Source organism: Cricetulus griseus, chromosome 10 (assembly GCF_003668045.3).
Source record: "Cricetulus griseus strain 17A/GY chromosome 10, alternate assembly CriGri-PICRH-1.0, whole genome shotgun sequence".
Lineage (NCBI taxonomy): Eukaryota > Metazoa > Chordata > Mammalia > Rodentia > Cricetidae > Cricetulus > Cricetulus griseus.
The window spans coordinates 32,264,911-32,280,863 of record NC_048603.1 but is presented as its reverse complement, the minus strand read 5'-3'; the positions used below and the strand labels follow the sequence as shown (position 1 = coordinate 32,280,863).

Here is a 15,953-nt window from a genome sequence, read left to right as displayed (position 1 = left end):
CTCTGTGCAACACCCCTAGCTGTCCTGGAACTAGCTCTGTAGACCAGACTGGCCTTGAACTCACAGAGATCTGCCTGCCTCTGCATCCCAAGTCTGGGATTAAAGGCATGTGCCACCACCACCTGGCTCTGTTACTGTTTCCTAAAAATAACTTTATTGACCCAATCCATCCATTTAAAACATACAATTTGAGGCTGAGGAGAGAGCTCAGTAGGTAAACCTATTTGCTATGCAGTCATGAGGACCTGAACTCAATCCTGACCACCCACTTTTAAAAGCCTCGTATGGTGGCTCTAGAAATCTCAGTGCTGGGCAGGGGCAGAGGTGGCTGTATCTGGGGGCTCATTGGCCAGCCCATCAACCCCAATGACCTGAGTCTGATTGCCAACTCTTACGTGGTAGAAAAAAGAGAACTGACTCCCATAATTTGTCTTCTGACCTCCACATACACTCCATGTGCCATGCACGCATCTCCCTTCCATACACAAGTAAACAAATAAATGCAATAATAACAGTTTTTGTTTTTTTTTTAAAGTAGAGGGTGATACCTAAGAAATGACCTCTGGCCCCTATATACACACATGCAAGCACATGCATACACACACACACACACACACACACACACACAGAGAGAGAGAGAGAGAGAGAGAGAGAGAGAGAGAGAGAGAGAGAGAGAGAGAGAGAATTTACAAAAGAATTGGCGATCAGGGATGTGACTTAGTTGATAGAATGTTTACCTATCAGTATTCGGTGGCACAGGCCTATAATCCCGGCATTCCAGAGACAGGCAGAATGATTGGAATTTCAAGGTTTCAAGGTCATCTTTGACTACCTGCAATGAGTTTGAGGTCAGCCTGGGCCATAAAAGAATCTGCCTCAAAGAGAGAAGAAATGAAGTGTTGGTGTGGGGCAGACACACACTGTTCTGGATGCTGGGCACACGTGATTCAATGAAACTGTGATCGTGTCCCAGAGGGCCCAGTGTTGATGTACAGTGAGGCGATTGGTCACATGGAGAGGACACTGATGCCAGGGGGATACTATAAAGAGAACTCGGGTTGGGAGCGAAGTCAGGGACTGTTTCTCAGAGGAGGTGGCTACCAAATTCTTTTAATGCGTGCCATGTGAGAAGAATGTGTCCACGTGGCATTTGTGTAGTCTCTCTCTCGGGACTTTTGTCCCCGTTGGCTAGAGTCTTCTGGCTGTCTCGCTCTCTGACCTGCATGCCACACATTCTTCATGGGCTGTTTCTTCTCCCCAGTGTCCAACAAGCACCCATTTGTGGACAGCAACCTCCTGTACCAGTTCAGAATGAACTTCCGTCGGAGGCGAAGACTGATGGAGCTGCTCAGTGAAAAGTCCCCGTCCTCCCAGGAGACACACGACAGTCCCTTCTGCCTGAGGAAGCAGAGCCACGACAATCGGAAATCCACCAGTTTTATGTCAGGTATGCCGGTTCCATTGTGCGCACGTGCGTCTTGTCTTCTGAGAAAGAAACAGTGGAGGAGAGCTGAGGATGTGGCTCCTTCAGTACACTGTGTGCCAGCATTCAGGAAGACCTGGGTTTAACCCCTAGCACCACCAGGTGTGGTGTTGCATACCTTATATATGCCAGAAGTCAGGAGGTGGAGGCAGGAGGATTAGAAAAACATCAAAGTCATGCTCCACTACGGTATTTGAGGTCCACTTGGGTTACATGAGACCTTGTGTTAAAAATAAACACGCTCCGGGTGGTGATAGTGCACACCTTTAATCCCAGCACTCTGGAGGCAGAGGCAGGGGGATTTCTGTGAGTTCGAGGCCAGCCTGGTCTACAGGGTGAGTTCCAGGACAGCTAGGGCTGTTTCTCTAAACCCTGTCTCAAAAAACAAAATAACAACAACAACAAACAGGTTCTTGTACAATCTCATGCATGTGCACGCACACTCGCGCGCTCACACACACACACACACACACACACACACACACACACCCCAAATACAGAAGTGTGAGATGTTTAAGAGTATCTCTAACTTCTCTAAAACCCTGGCATTGACTCAAGGGACTTCTTGACTTAAAGTTCAGAAGCACCAGGTAGGCGTGGGGCACTAGTTTGTCATCCCAGTCATTGGGATTGGCGGCAGGAACTCAAGGTCAGGCTTGGATACATGAGTTGTTGAGATCTTGCCTCAAAAGGAAGAGAGGAGAAGGAGAGGAAGAAAGTAAAGAAGGAAGTGGGAAGGAGAGATGGAAGGAACGAAAAAAAGCACTGAGCTTAACTCAGCACATAACAGATTTGTCGCGTCTTGCTTCTGAACAGGAACTACTGACAATGAGGACAGGTACCCCTGTGAATGGTGACATTTATGTGCCCCAGGCAAGGCTGCATGAATTTTCTCACTTGATTCTTACTATAACCCTAAGGAATGATTGTTCCTACCTCATTTCACAGATAACAGTCCAGAACCGTGGAGTGGCTTACAAGTGGTGGATGCAGCTTCCTCTCAGCGGTTCTATTTTAGCCTGCCCCCTCTGAGTCCCTTAAATCCCAAAGTCCTCAAACACAGGCAGACTCAAACTGAAAATGAAGCAAGAGCTGCTAAATAGAAATACAAACCAGCAGAAGGTCAGCCGTTCAAGCCTGTGCTCCAAGGTCATGGTGGAGACACAGTCTCTAGTCTGCAGGTGCCAAGTAGCAACTCATGCTTCCTTTGGACAGAGGCTTGCCTGCTCCTTGAAATGGTTCAGTAGAGTTGATGCAAGGAGAATAGGTTAATGTACTCCTGTAAAGCCTGCATTAGCTGTTTGCTTCTTGGTTTTCTTTTCACGGGCCTGTCAGCGGCCAGAGCCGTTTCCATCATGCCCAGGCCTATGGCAGGCAGAACCAAATATGCAAACTGCAGATGACTCTGTCTCGCATAACAGTTTGAAAGTCTCGGTGTGGGCTGTTTTAAGCTTTGTTTTCCATGCTTCCAAATGATGGCTGGCTGTCATTAAATCAGAAGCCACTTACTACCACTGTGTAGTAAGCATCACACATATCAGGGACACTGTATTTATTCTCAGGGAGAGAAAGCTTGGGTTTGGTAGTTTTTGGATTCATGTCCTGCAGGAGCTGGGGAGATGGCCCCATTGGGAAAGTGCTAAACACTCAGGCATGGTGACCCGAGTTTAGATTCACAGCACTCACATAAAGAGTATGTTAAGATTTAAAAAAGAGAGAGAAATAAAAAGGTATGTTAAAGCGGAAACTGACATGAAATCCGTAAGGTTAGGATAACTTTTAATAGATAAATGTCAACCAACAGCAAGCCAGTGTGTGCCAAAGCAGCAAGGCCAGAGAGCTCCCATGTGGCTTGTCTGTCCCTTAAAAAACTCTCTCACATCAACCTGACAGCACCTTGACCACACCCTGATGGGCGTGGTCGAGCACACCTGTAGCCAGTCCCTAGGAGGCGTGGTTACGGTGTCTCCCTACAGTATGTTGTCTTGTATCTATAATCCCAGTGCTAGGGAGGCAGAGATGAGAGAACTGGACATTACTGGTTAATCTTCCTGGATCATCAAGCTCCAAGTTCAGTGAGAGAAACCATGTCTCAAACCGTAAGATGGAGAACAACTGGGAAGACTCTGGACGTTGACCTCTGACCTCTACATGCAAGAATACACATTTGCATGTGCATATGTACATACAACATACACACTCAAATACCCCAAGACAAAATATCTCGTAAACTAGGCACAGTGGTGTGCCCTATGATTCCAGGACTGTGGTGGTTGAGACTAGCCTGGGCTCCATAATGAGCAATATTTTGAAAAGAAAATGAGGGAGAGAAAGAAAGGTGTTCACATACATTATATTATCTTTTCCTCACATATATCCCATGTAATAATATTATTTCATTTCCCAGTCCAGGAAACTGAAAGTCAATGAATGGCTAGATTTATGCTATCTGTAACTATGTGGGCAAACTGGACATGGAATTCTTAGTTTGCAGCTGAAAGCCCGGGAGTTCTAGATCCCCAGAGCACTGCTCAGTGACTGTGTTTGCTTCCCCTCTGCAGTCAGTCCCAGCAAAGAGATCAAGATTGTGTCTGCCGTGCGGAGGAGCAGCATGAGCAGCTGTGGCAGCAGTGGTTACTTCAGCAGCAGCCCGACACTCAGCAGCAGTCCCCCTGTGCTCTGCAACCCCAAATCCGGTGAGTGAGAAAAGGGCAGCCATGCTCCTATCTGTGGACTCTCATGCCCGTGTTCAGGCTGAGTGCCTTGGGAAATAGAGATCAAAGGAGCAGGAACCTTACAAAAGCATACTCAAGTTAACACCTGTTGAGTGGCTGGGCTCATGGAAGGCAACTGTTGACCCACAATGCATTAGGATGCCCTACAAAGCTGCATAGAATGGCTCCGAGAGAGCCACACACCTTCTTGTTGACCAGTTATTCAGCGTTGGTGCCCCTGAAAGGAAGGCATGACTTTGCTCAAGACGGCTGCCTTTGGAGAGATGGCTCTCAAAGTCAGGCAAGGACTGTCCAACACCAGCACTCTGCAGCAGCTGCTATCAGCAGCTGAGAGGCCGTCCTTGGCTCTCAAAAGGCCCTCAGCAACTTGCAAATGCAGCAGAGAAAGAACTGCTTTCCCAGATCATGGCAAGCAAGGATCTATGCAGACTTGTGCCTTCAGTGTTTTTCTTTCTTTCTTCCTTTCTTTTTGTTTGTTTGCTAAGTCAGGGTCTTGCTATGTAGTCCTATCATGTCTGGTAGTCATTATATAGCCCAGACTGGCCTTGAACTTCCCACAGTCTCCCTGCTGGTTGCTGGGATTGCTGTCGTGTGCCACCATGTTCAGTTTCCATGCCTAACACTTATAAGGAAGAAGGGTGGGTATATATAAGCTTGCTCATTGGGATTCGTTCGTGTCTTACAGTTTCAAAACCTATTCATCAGCCTCCATGAGGACCTTGAGCCATCATAAAGCTGGCTAATGGAACAGCCTTAAAAGCCCCCAATCTGGGTTCAAAAGAGATGCTACAATAAGCAGACAGACTAAGGTCTGAGGGCTAAAGGAACGCATCAACTCACACATCTTATCATTATGTCTCTTTATTCTGAAAAAAAAAATTTCTCTCAGCCCACAAGGTTTCCAATTTATATACCCACACAGACAAAATTAGCAATTCTCTGGCAATATCAAGGTTACAGGCAGGTATTTCTCAGTCAAGAAGACAGATAAGGCTGACAAAGTGGGCACCTGTTGTCTTCCTTTATGTCGCAGAGGGGGCGTGGCTGCGAAGCACCCAGGCTGGTCTGGAAAGGATCACTAGAGGAAGAACCCATGATTGCTAAGAGGGGAGAAAGGGAATTTGTGTGTTAACAACATCTGTGTTGTTAGTTAAGCCAGAAGTCTGTAATCGGTAAACGCAGAAAAAGGGAAGGAAACATGGCGGCCCTGGGCACTCTCTGAGCACGTCCCACTTCTGCTTTCTGGGCAGCTGAGAACCCAGCGTCATGACAGCCATGGCAACCTGCATGTGTTGCTGTGGGAGGAAAATGGGCGGTGCTTGGCTAGCATTAGCATTTCCGCCAAATGTTAGCTGATTAAAGGAAACCTCTCAACACTAGAGATAACATCTAAGGTTGCTAGATCAAAGGGAAGAGACTGTGGCTTTGTAGTGTAAAATCCAGAGTCTTTTATGCTTCCAGCCTCTGGCTAAGTCAGTTCCCACTGACACCAAATGACAAGGAATTCCTTTCTCTGGGGCCTTTTTGAGAATTCAAGGCACCCAGTGTCAAGATTCTGCAGCCAAATGAAAAGTCATCCTCCTGACTTCCCACAAATATATGTGCCCAGTAGATGGAATATTTTCAAGACACACACACAAGCAGTGGAAACACCCAAAGCTACTCTCAGGGAAGAAATGAAGTGACTCATGAGAGAAATTACAGACCAAAGCAACTGATTTCCATAGCCTTTCGAGGTGCAACTCCCTATCACTCATGTAGTAGGTTAGCCTGTTGAATATTAGTTATCCTGTTGTATTTCCCATGGCTCTTGACAGCTGGCGAGATGGCATAGAACTTAAAATTGCTTGCCGTGCAAGCCTGAAAACCCAAGTTCAATCCCCAGAACCCTCAGAACCTATGTAAAGATGGAAGAAAAGAACCAACACCACAAAATTCTCTGACCTTCACATATGTACCATATCATATCTGTCTATCTCTGTCTGTCTCACAGACACACACACACATACTCCCTCTTGTAAATAAAAATATTAGCTATCTCTATATGTCAGAATAATATAGATTTAACAGTAGATATAAGTATCTAACCTCACCACTCTCCCAAAAGAACAAAGCCACAGCTGTTACCATAATCCATTGTCATGGTGATGAATAATAAGAAGGAAATCTGAGGGATAATTCCCTGGGTCTCAAAGTTTCTGTTTTCAAACACAACGAAAGGAAAAAGTGCATTAAAATAAACAGCTGCCCTGCTGCCAAAAATATCATCAATTTTCATAACCCCCTGAGGAGTCACAGGCATGGAGAAGAGCTTGTCTGCTAAGCAGTAAGATTTCAACCCTCAGACTCACTGCTTTTCCTGCCTCCTGTCTGTCTCCTGAGACATTCATTTCTCATCTGGATGTTTAACCTACTCCCTCACCCTTAGCCAACACTGATTCATTTTCAAAGCTTTCTAAAAAGCAAAAGCAATAATCCCAACCACCTGTCCCCCTCACAAGAAGCCATTCTTGGCTCTTCACTAGGAGAGTGCTTCTTAAGCCTGGGCCTCACCCGGCAATTGGGGTCCAGCTGCCTGGGGATCAGGCCGGCCTGTCCCATGCTGCTGCACACAGCATCCAACCTCTGAATGAATGCCACTGGCAAAGGGAACTGGAGGTGGCAGCCTCTCCAGATTGGACCCTGGCCCTGGCTCCTTTCATTTCTTTGTGGCACTTAAATCTCTGCTGTGCAGGTCCCCGTGTTAGGATGGCCCCTGTAACCAATACCCACTAGCTGCCCCGGGAGGCAGTGCAATCCCCTCTCCAGTTCCCAATGATCAAAGAACAGTCAGGGAAATTCCCGAATAGAGGATGGGAGAAGTTCGTTAGTAGGGGGTTTCATGCCTTTATGCCTTGATAGACAGCAGCAAGCTGAGAATAGACAGACTACACTCCACACTGCTATCTTCCAGAGTTTCTGAGCCAGCATAGTCCAGGAGGACAAGTGACACTTGCTAAGATTATGGGTCCTGCCACTGATGCCTGAATTTGATCCTCATTTTACTAACCATGCTTTAGCTATAGGGTCTTGGACATGCACAGATTAACTTTTCTGAACCAGTTTTCTCACATACAAAATGAATGACTGAAAAAAAAGAAAGAAAAAATTTAAAGCCATGATTCCAGGTATATCTTTAAGCTTTAAGGCCATCAGGTACTTACTTCTATGGCTTTAGAACTTTCTACTGTGAGTTTATTATACCTGATTTCACTTTCAAATGGAGCAAGCATGGTGACACACACAGCTGCAATCTCAGCCCTGGAGGCTCAGGTAGGATTGCAGTGAGCTTGAGGCCAGCCTGGGCTACAGATCATGTAAGCAAGGGCCTGCCATAAATAAATAAATAAATAAATAAATAAATAAATAAATAAATAAATAAGGTTGGTGCGGTGATACACTACCCTGCTGCAGATCATGTAAGCAAGGCCCTATAAATAAATAAATAAATAAATAAATAAATATACATAAGTGTGATTGGTGCAGTGATAAGCCACCCTGCTAAATGCTGCGACCCTTTAATACAGTTCCTCAGGTTGTGGTGACTCCCAACCACAAGATTATTGCTATTTCATAACTGTAATTTTGCTACTGCTATGAAGCCTAATGTTTATATCCAATCTGTGGATGGCCTTAGGCAACCTCTGTGAAGGGTCATTCAGTCCCCAAAGGGGTTGAGACCCACAAGTTGAGAACCACTGCCCTAGATTGTTAGCTCAGGTAGAGATTAAATGAATAAGGCATGTGACAGGATGCTGGGAAGTGGTCCAGCCCGTGGAGAGTACCCTCCAGGAAGTGGTCCAGCCCATGAAGAGTCCCCAGGAGAGTCCCCCGGGATGGGTCCTCAGAGTTTAATGCATCGTTCTTGTGTTTCTAGGTTGTTTACCAGAGGAGAGAATGAAATTTAGTAGATGGGTTATGTGCAGTATGTGGGGGACAGGGAGTTGGGTGGAGCTGGTTTCTTCAGCTCCGCCATTGGACTGCTGGAGTTTTGGCATATACACATACAGATAAGGACTTAGGAGAAAGAGCTGGGCCTTTTCCTTTATAGGAAGACTCCATCCCTCCCCCTGTCCCCTCCCAAGGCATCTTAGTTGCTTTCCCCTGCCTTTCCTCCTCTTCCCTGCATCCCTGTGTTTCTGAAAGTTAGGTTTAAGCCCTTGGCGGGTATTTCTTGTCTGCCCAGCTAAAGGATAGACATCTTTGCCACTTTTATTGATCAGCACTCAGGATATTCCTGCTGAATAACTAGGAGAAGAATTTAGAGCTGTGTATTCTCTAACACTATGTCTGTCTCTTAGTGCTGAAGAGGCCTGTCACTTCTGAGGAACTCTTGACGCCTGGAGCTCCGTATGCAAGGAAGACATTCACGGTAAGCCTCACTCCTGTGCACACTGTGTGAGGCTTAGGGACCAAACAGAACACTTTTCTCTAATTCCCCCTCTCTTTTTTTTGAGACAGGGTCTCATTCTGTATCCCTGCATGGTTTGGAACTCACTATGTAGACCAGGCTGGCATTGAATTTCCAGGGATCCTCCTGCCTTTAAGTGTTGAGATAAAGATGGGTGTTGCGACACCCATTGGCTCATTTTGGTTTTTACATGGCTACAATAGTAGACTTTCTGAACTCAAATGCAGCGAAATGCATTAAGACCTCCCTTGGTTTGTTAGCGACATTTTTAATTCTTTTTAATGTGCCCTTTTAAATATCTTCTATGCACTTATTCTGATGTAATTATGTACTTTTAAGACAGATGACAATACAAAAAAAAAAATCTTCATTACAGTTAGCTGTAAAAATCACTAAGGTGTTAAGAGGACCCTTAGGAAGAGACAGGAAACAGTAGGATAAATGTCGGTGTGTGTTGAGGTGTATAGCCACCTGACTGGGGAGCCCTGTGTAGTCTCATGTGGCTAAGGACTCTCCCTTTCTGAGTACCCCCCCAACCTTCTTTCTGCCATCCCCAGACCCCATTGATTTTTATCCAAATGAATCTAAGTTATTTTTCTGAAGGATCTTACATAGCCTCAAACTTTGCGTAGCCAAGGATGACTTTGAATTTCTGATCCCCCTGCCTCTACCTCTGAAGTGCCAGGATTGCTGACCTCGTTGGGTTCATGCAGTCATGGGGATGAAACCCAGAGCCTCTTTCATGCTAGGCAACTCTACCAACTAAGAGACATCCCCGGGTCCGTTCCTGTCGTCTTATTGGTGCCATCTACCTCTCAGCCTGCAACATCCAAATCAATAAACTTTTGAAGAACATCTCCCTCTCTTCCTCTGGTTCCCAACTTTTGTTATTACCTCAAAGAAGAGACGTTTTCCCCCATATTCTTTCACACCCCTGAAGGCCCCTCGAGTGCTGAACACCGGGGAGTTAACATCAGAAGGGCTGTTATATCCAGGGAAAGGACACACTGCACATTTGAAAGTGAAATCAGATTTATTAAATTCTTAGTAATGAATCAAAAAAACCACAGAAGTGCCTGATGGTCTTAACAGTTTCCACCTGAGTTCCCAGGTGCCCTCTTGCTTTTCCTGTCTCCAGCTGTTGAGAGGTGGCTGTGTTTGGAGGGGTTTGGTTTATCTTTTTATCTAAGTGCCAGCATTACTAATACTTGACTGTGAGGGTGTTTCAGTTGGCGTGTTTCTAGGAATGCTTCTGGAGCCATCCAGGGAACCTCCCTGCCAGTTCTGATTCTGTAGGAAAAAGTGGGCTTCGGTGCCAAACAATGTTTGGAACAGAGTCTGTCTGTACATTGTGAACTTTATGTACTTTCTCACTTGGTTTTCTCGGTACGGAAAACCATCTTTCAAAAGAAGCCAAGAGCCAGTCATTGGTGGCGCACACCTTTAATCCCAGGACTGGAGATGCAGAGGCAGGCGGATCTCTGTGAGTTCCAGACCAGCCTCCAGAGCGGGTGCCAGGATAGGCTCCAAAGCTACACGGAAAAACCCTGTCTCAAAAAACAAAAAAAAGAAGAAGGAGAAGGAGAAGGAGAACGAGAAGGAGAACGAGGAGAAGAAGAAGAAGAAGAAGAAGAAGAAGAAGAAGAAGAAGAAGAAGAAGAAGAAGAAGAAGAAGAAGAAGAAGAAGAAGAAGAAGAAGAAGAAGAAGCCAAGACTCTTCCTATCTGCCACCATTGGTAGCTTAAACTGTTCTTAAAATCATTGCTGCACCTTCTCTCTAGATTCAATATCTACCTCAGCAACGGATGTTTCCTTCATATCCAAATCACAGACTTTGATCCGGCTACACTGATTTGGATATGAAGGAAACATCCGTTGCTGAGGTAGATATTGAATCTAGAGAGAGAAGGTGCAGCAATGATTTTAAGGTCTTGTCAGACTCCTACTGGGGCGTGGTATGAAATTGGCTGCCGGCTGTTTATGGGGAGTGGCCTCCCCAGGACAAACAGGCTACGTGTCTTCACTACATTTTCATTCCCCTGACACAATAGAGAAGAGGTGAAGAGAAAAGGTATGTCAGTACACACAGTTAATCCTGGGTCAGACTTCACTCTCTTCAAATTGCCAGAGCCAGGCTGCTGTTTGCTAATCGTGGTTTTCCTCTCTAGATTGTTGGTGACGCAGTTGGCTGGGGCTTTGTGGTTCGAGGAAGTAAACCATGCCACATCCAGGCTGTGGACCCCAGTGGACCTGCAGCCGCGGCAGGGATGAAGGTAAGATTCGTCAGCTCCCTGCTCACTCTCTTCTGTCTGCTGTGGCTTCTTCAGGGAGCATTTGTTGATTGTGATTTTTTTTTCTCAATTTCCACATTTCTTTATTTTCCCCCGTGTCTTCCCTCCCCTCAGAAAGAGTCACATCTGTAGGGCATATCACACACCTGTAGTCTGGGCACAAAGGCAGGAGAATCCTCATAATTGGGCAAATCATCCAATCAGCAATCAGTTGTTACCACCACTACAGTCATGGGACTCGTGCACCAGTAGGCGGCACGTCAAGTTTAGTAGACTGGTATCATAGTGTGTAGCTTCTACCACTGAGTAAGGGTAGTGATAACTTGTCTCCTTAGTTCCAGGTTGACTTTTCTATGTCCTGAAACCAAGTGTATCGTGTCTTCAGCAATCACACTGGCTATCTCTCTGTAGTGTAGACAGCCAAGAGCAATGTCATAACCTGTGCTCTTTTAGGGGCCTCAGGGGCCTCCCTGACTAATAACTCATAGAGAAATATTCCGTGCCTGGTGCTGAGATTTTCATTCAACAATCTGCATTTTAGTGGAAAGCATTGCACACAAATGCAGAGGACCTGTGTTCAAGTTCCTTTTCAAACACATGTGTTCTTTATTAGCATACAAAGCAGTTGGTTCCCATAAGAGTTCTTATTTTGTTTTGTTTTTGTTTTTGTTTTTGTTTTCAAGACAGGGTTTCTCTGTGGCTTTGGAAGCTGTCCTGGGGAACTAGCTCTTGTAGACCAGGCTGGTCTCGAACTCACAGAGATCCGCCTGCCTCTGCCTCCCGAGTGCTGGGATTAAAGGCCTGTGCCACCACCGTCAGGCCCTATAAGGGTTCTCAATGCAACTTTGAGGTTGGTTAAGGCATTTCTCATCCCCTCTTCCCCTGCTTCTCATTGTTTGATCTCTGCTTAAATCTATAAGTCACAGGATTACCCCAAATGTGACTTTCTGTTTTTAAGTGTCTTTATCTAGTACAGTTAGTTCTGTGCTGTCCTCTGCAAACATTTCACAGAGGATGTTGATCTTGGATGAGCTAGTGTGAAGAGAGGATTCAAAGACTGGAAGGTTCCATCACACCTCCCATGCATTCATCAACAGTGCAGTTGTGGAAAAGCCACTGATAATTCTGCTTCCATCCTCTCCCAGCCTAGTGCTGTAAACCAGGGCAGCAGTCACAACGTGTCCATCTGGATCCCAGCCTGTGACTCTGGCATTGGTTTGCACACTTTTAAAGGCAGGGAAGGGGAGGGTGCAACTAAGCATGGCTTAGTATTACACTCTGACCCTCCCCCTCCCCCATTTGAGGAACACATCTCACCAGGTCCCGTGCTCCGAATAATGCCAGTCTCCTTGGCTAAAGTAGCTAGGGTCCTATCCCTTCCCACATTGGATGCTGCATCCAAGGAGCTCAGCGGGAGAGTTGCCTAGGATCCCTAAGAGCGACCCCTTGTTTCCCAGCTGAGACTGGGTTTTTTCATTTTCTAAGGAACTTTAGGATAAGAGCGATTTTATATTTTACTTCCACAATGACTACCCAGGATAAATTATTTTTGGCACGCTCCTTCACTTCTGAGCATGTACTCCTTCACATGAGAAAGGATTTGCCTCAAAACATATTTCCTTTGAGGAGGAAAGCAATGGATCGCGTGGCAGCTGAAGACCTTGCTCTGCCTAGCTAGGCAAGCCGACCAGGAACCTAATTAGTTTTAGTTCATCCCTGTGATTAAGTGTGAAATAGCCTTCCTGCCCTTTGACAACTGGTTAATTAGCTAACTCATTCTGTACCTGAAGAGTTGTTGTCCTAACTTTCCTAGTTTTAGTAACTAGTAGTTTACTTGGTTCGTATTCCTGTCTTCTCTGCAGGTGTATGACAGATTTCATACACCACAGAGCAGTGCAGAATTATCAGTGGCTTTTCCACAACTGCACTGTACGGCATTCTAGTTCAGCAGTGTGTCCTGCCCTGAACATCTCTGCCCCAACACCTTCTATCCTCTTCTTGGAAATCAACCAAACACCTTAAACACCTTAAACACCTTAAACACATTAGCATATTCATAACTCTTCTGAATCAGTGGTGGGCGGGGGTGGGGAGGGATTTTTAAATTGTAGTATCTTGTGGGAGAGATAATAGTGCTTACCTTTAATCCTGGGACACAGGGAGTAGGGTGAGGAAGATTGTGAGTTCAAGGCCAGCCTGTGCAACATAGCAAAACACTGATGGGAGAGAAGGTGGGTGGGGACTTAACAATCATATAAGAAGGTAAACTTGACCAAACTACAAGTATGTATGTATGTATGTATGTATGTATGTATGTATGTATGTATGTATGTGACTATATATAAATACATATATGTATGTGTATGTGTATATGTATGATTAGGATTCTGTGTATGTGTGTAGTTCACTACATGTTTGTCTGATTTTGTTTGTTTTTTAAACAAATGTCTCATGTATCCCAAATTGGCCTCAAACTCATGATCCACTGGGCTTATAGGTGTGTAGTCAACTCCCAGATTAGAGATCCTTTTTTGGTGGCGGTAGGGATTCTAGACCGGGTTTCTCTGAATAGCCCTGGCTATCCTGGAACTTGCTTTGTAGACCAGGCTTGACCTCAAACTCATATCTGCCTGGCTTTGCCTCTGGAATGCTGGGATTAAAGGTGTGTGCCATGCATTCTAATCATGCCTCTGACTACAGTGAAAATGGTGATGAATGTCACTCCTTCATCTATATTAGCTGTGTGTATCTCCTAGAAATTATTCTGTGTGTTTTCCCATCTAAAGCACTGAGTGAATTATCTCCTGTTAGCATGTATGTTGCTACTGAGTAGTTTCCTTTCTGTAATAAGCCATCATAGGTGAGTAAAATGTCTCAGCTGGTAAAGAAAGATGCTTGCTTCCAAGCCCAGTGACCTGAGTTTGATCCCACCCACACGGTGTCAGGAGAGACCCAATTTTTACAAATTGTTCTCAACCTCTCGAAAGTTGTCTTCTGATCATGATACCTGTGCTATGACATATGTGCATACAAACAGACAAATAAATAAATGTAAAAACATTAAATTGAATTACATGATCTAATATTTATAGCTAGTTTTCACTAACCTATCATACCTTTGTTGGCTTTATATGGAAAGACTCAGGGCTTCAACAGGGTATCCTTGGAGAAGGATCCGTGGACCTGGGTATTTATTGACTGTGGTTGTGGGGGTAGAAATTTTCCAATGTGACGTAGGATAGAGCTTAATGGTAGAACATTTGCCTAGCATGTCTGGTGCTTTAGGTTTAAGACCCAGTACTGGGGTTGGGGGAGGAGAGCAGAAGTGGAAGAAAGAAAGAAAAAAAAAAAAACAAAAGATATCACCCTGTTTCAAGACAGATGCCTCTTTTAATTTATAAAACTTTATTACTTTAGCAGTGTGTGAGTGTGTGTGTGTGTGTGTGTGTGTGTGTGTGTGTGTGTGTGTGTGTGTCTAAAAGTGATGGCTAGTGATAATTGTCAGTTTAACCTAATCTACAATCATCTGGGAAGGGTGTGTTAGTGTGGGATTGTTTAGATTGGATTGATTTGTCTTTTGGCCTGTGTATTGGGGGTTGTGTTGATTGCATTATTTGAGGTGGAAATAGCTGAATACCATGGGTGGCACCATTCCCTAGGCAGGGGATTCTGAACTGGGTAAGAGCAGAGAAAGCAAGCAGAGCAGAAGCATACATGTATATATTTACTGCTTTCTGTTCCTGATTCTGTATATAATATACAAGCTCTCTGCAGTTCCCTCTTTTGTGGACTGTCACCTGAAACTCTAAGCCAAATTACACCCTTTCTGTCCTACATTGCTTTTGTCAGTGTTTCATCACAACTAGAAGAGAAACTAAGGCAGTGTTTGTGTTTAGAGAGGGTATGTGTGTGTGGTATCTTGCACATACATGTGTGTATGGATGTGTGCCACAGGGGGGCATTAGGTACCCTCCTCTATCACTCTCTGCAATAGTCCTTTGAGGCCAGATTTCTCCCTGAACCTGGAGCTCCCATTTTTACAAGGATAGCAGGCAGGCTTTTATGTGGGTGCTGTGATTTGAACTCTGGTTTTCTGCTTATGCAGGGAATGATATTATCTGCTCAGCCATTTTTTTAAACTCCCTTCCTTTCAGTTTGTTTGTGACAGGTCTCTTGTGTCCCATGCTAGTCTTGAACTCTCTATGTAGCCAAGGGTGGCCTTGAACTCTTGATTTTCCCAAGTGCTGAGATTACAGCCATTCTGCTCTGTTGTAGTTCACATGGTACTGGGGATCAAACCCAGGACCTCTTATGTTCTGGTTTGAATGCTCACTTCTGGGCTTGTAGTCGTGTTAGCAGATGGGGACTGACTACTAGAAGAAAGTCACCAGCCACCTCTCGTGGGCCTTTAAAGGTTAAATACTCCCCTGGTTCCAGCTGCAGCCTCTGCTTCCTGGTCTTTTGCCTTGTAGACAGTTGTACTGCCTTAGAGACTTGCTACCCCACCTTCCCCTGAGTAACAGACTAAGGTTCCTGGAACTTTGAGCCCAATTCAACATCTCCTCCAATGACTAGAGAGGTGAGTAGTAACCCCTTCTGTCAGATCTTCCTCTATGGCTCTTTCTGTTCGTGGGAACAAAGCCCTACTTCTTGCCATTGTGAACTTTCCCATTTAGAAGCGTTATGTGCTCTGTCTTGGGCGCCACATGGTTATGCTGCTTCAGTTGCTTAGAGCAGAGATCATCAGCCCTTTTGGTGTTTGCCATTTCTCTCTCCATTAGTTTACCTTGTTATGGAGATCAGAATGCTTTAGGGTGTGGGCTACCAGTAGGAGGATGGAACAGACCCGAGGCTGCTGACAATGGGTGCTCGTTCCATCTGTTAATACTTTCAATATCTTCCTAGCTAACATCTATGTATTTGGAGCTACTCCAAGTTTGTAAAAGTTTGTTTGTTTCCTCTTCCTTCCTCCTCGTCCTTCTTTCTTTCTTTTT

At 45.1% G+C, this 15,953-nt stretch overlaps 1 protein-coding gene across 2 annotated transcripts in view; it reads left to right on the top strand.

Annotated features, from left to right (window-relative positions):
- Deptor (DEP domain containing MTOR interacting protein) overlaps nt 1-15,953 on the top strand; it is a 156,287-nt gene that overhangs the window by 105,640 nt on the left and 34,694 nt on the right. For both annotated transcript variants that reach the window (XM_027431694.2, XM_035449690.1), the window contains exons 5-8: nt 1,262-1,447; nt 4,045-4,179; nt 8,559-8,629; nt 10,837-10,941. In XM_027431694.2, the coding sequence (XP_027287495.1) occupies nt 1,262-1,447; nt 4,045-4,179; nt 8,559-8,629; nt 10,837-10,941 (497 nt within the window). The remainder of the gene's footprint in view (nt 1-1,261; nt 1,448-4,044; nt 4,180-8,558; nt 8,630-10,836; nt 10,942-15,953) is intronic.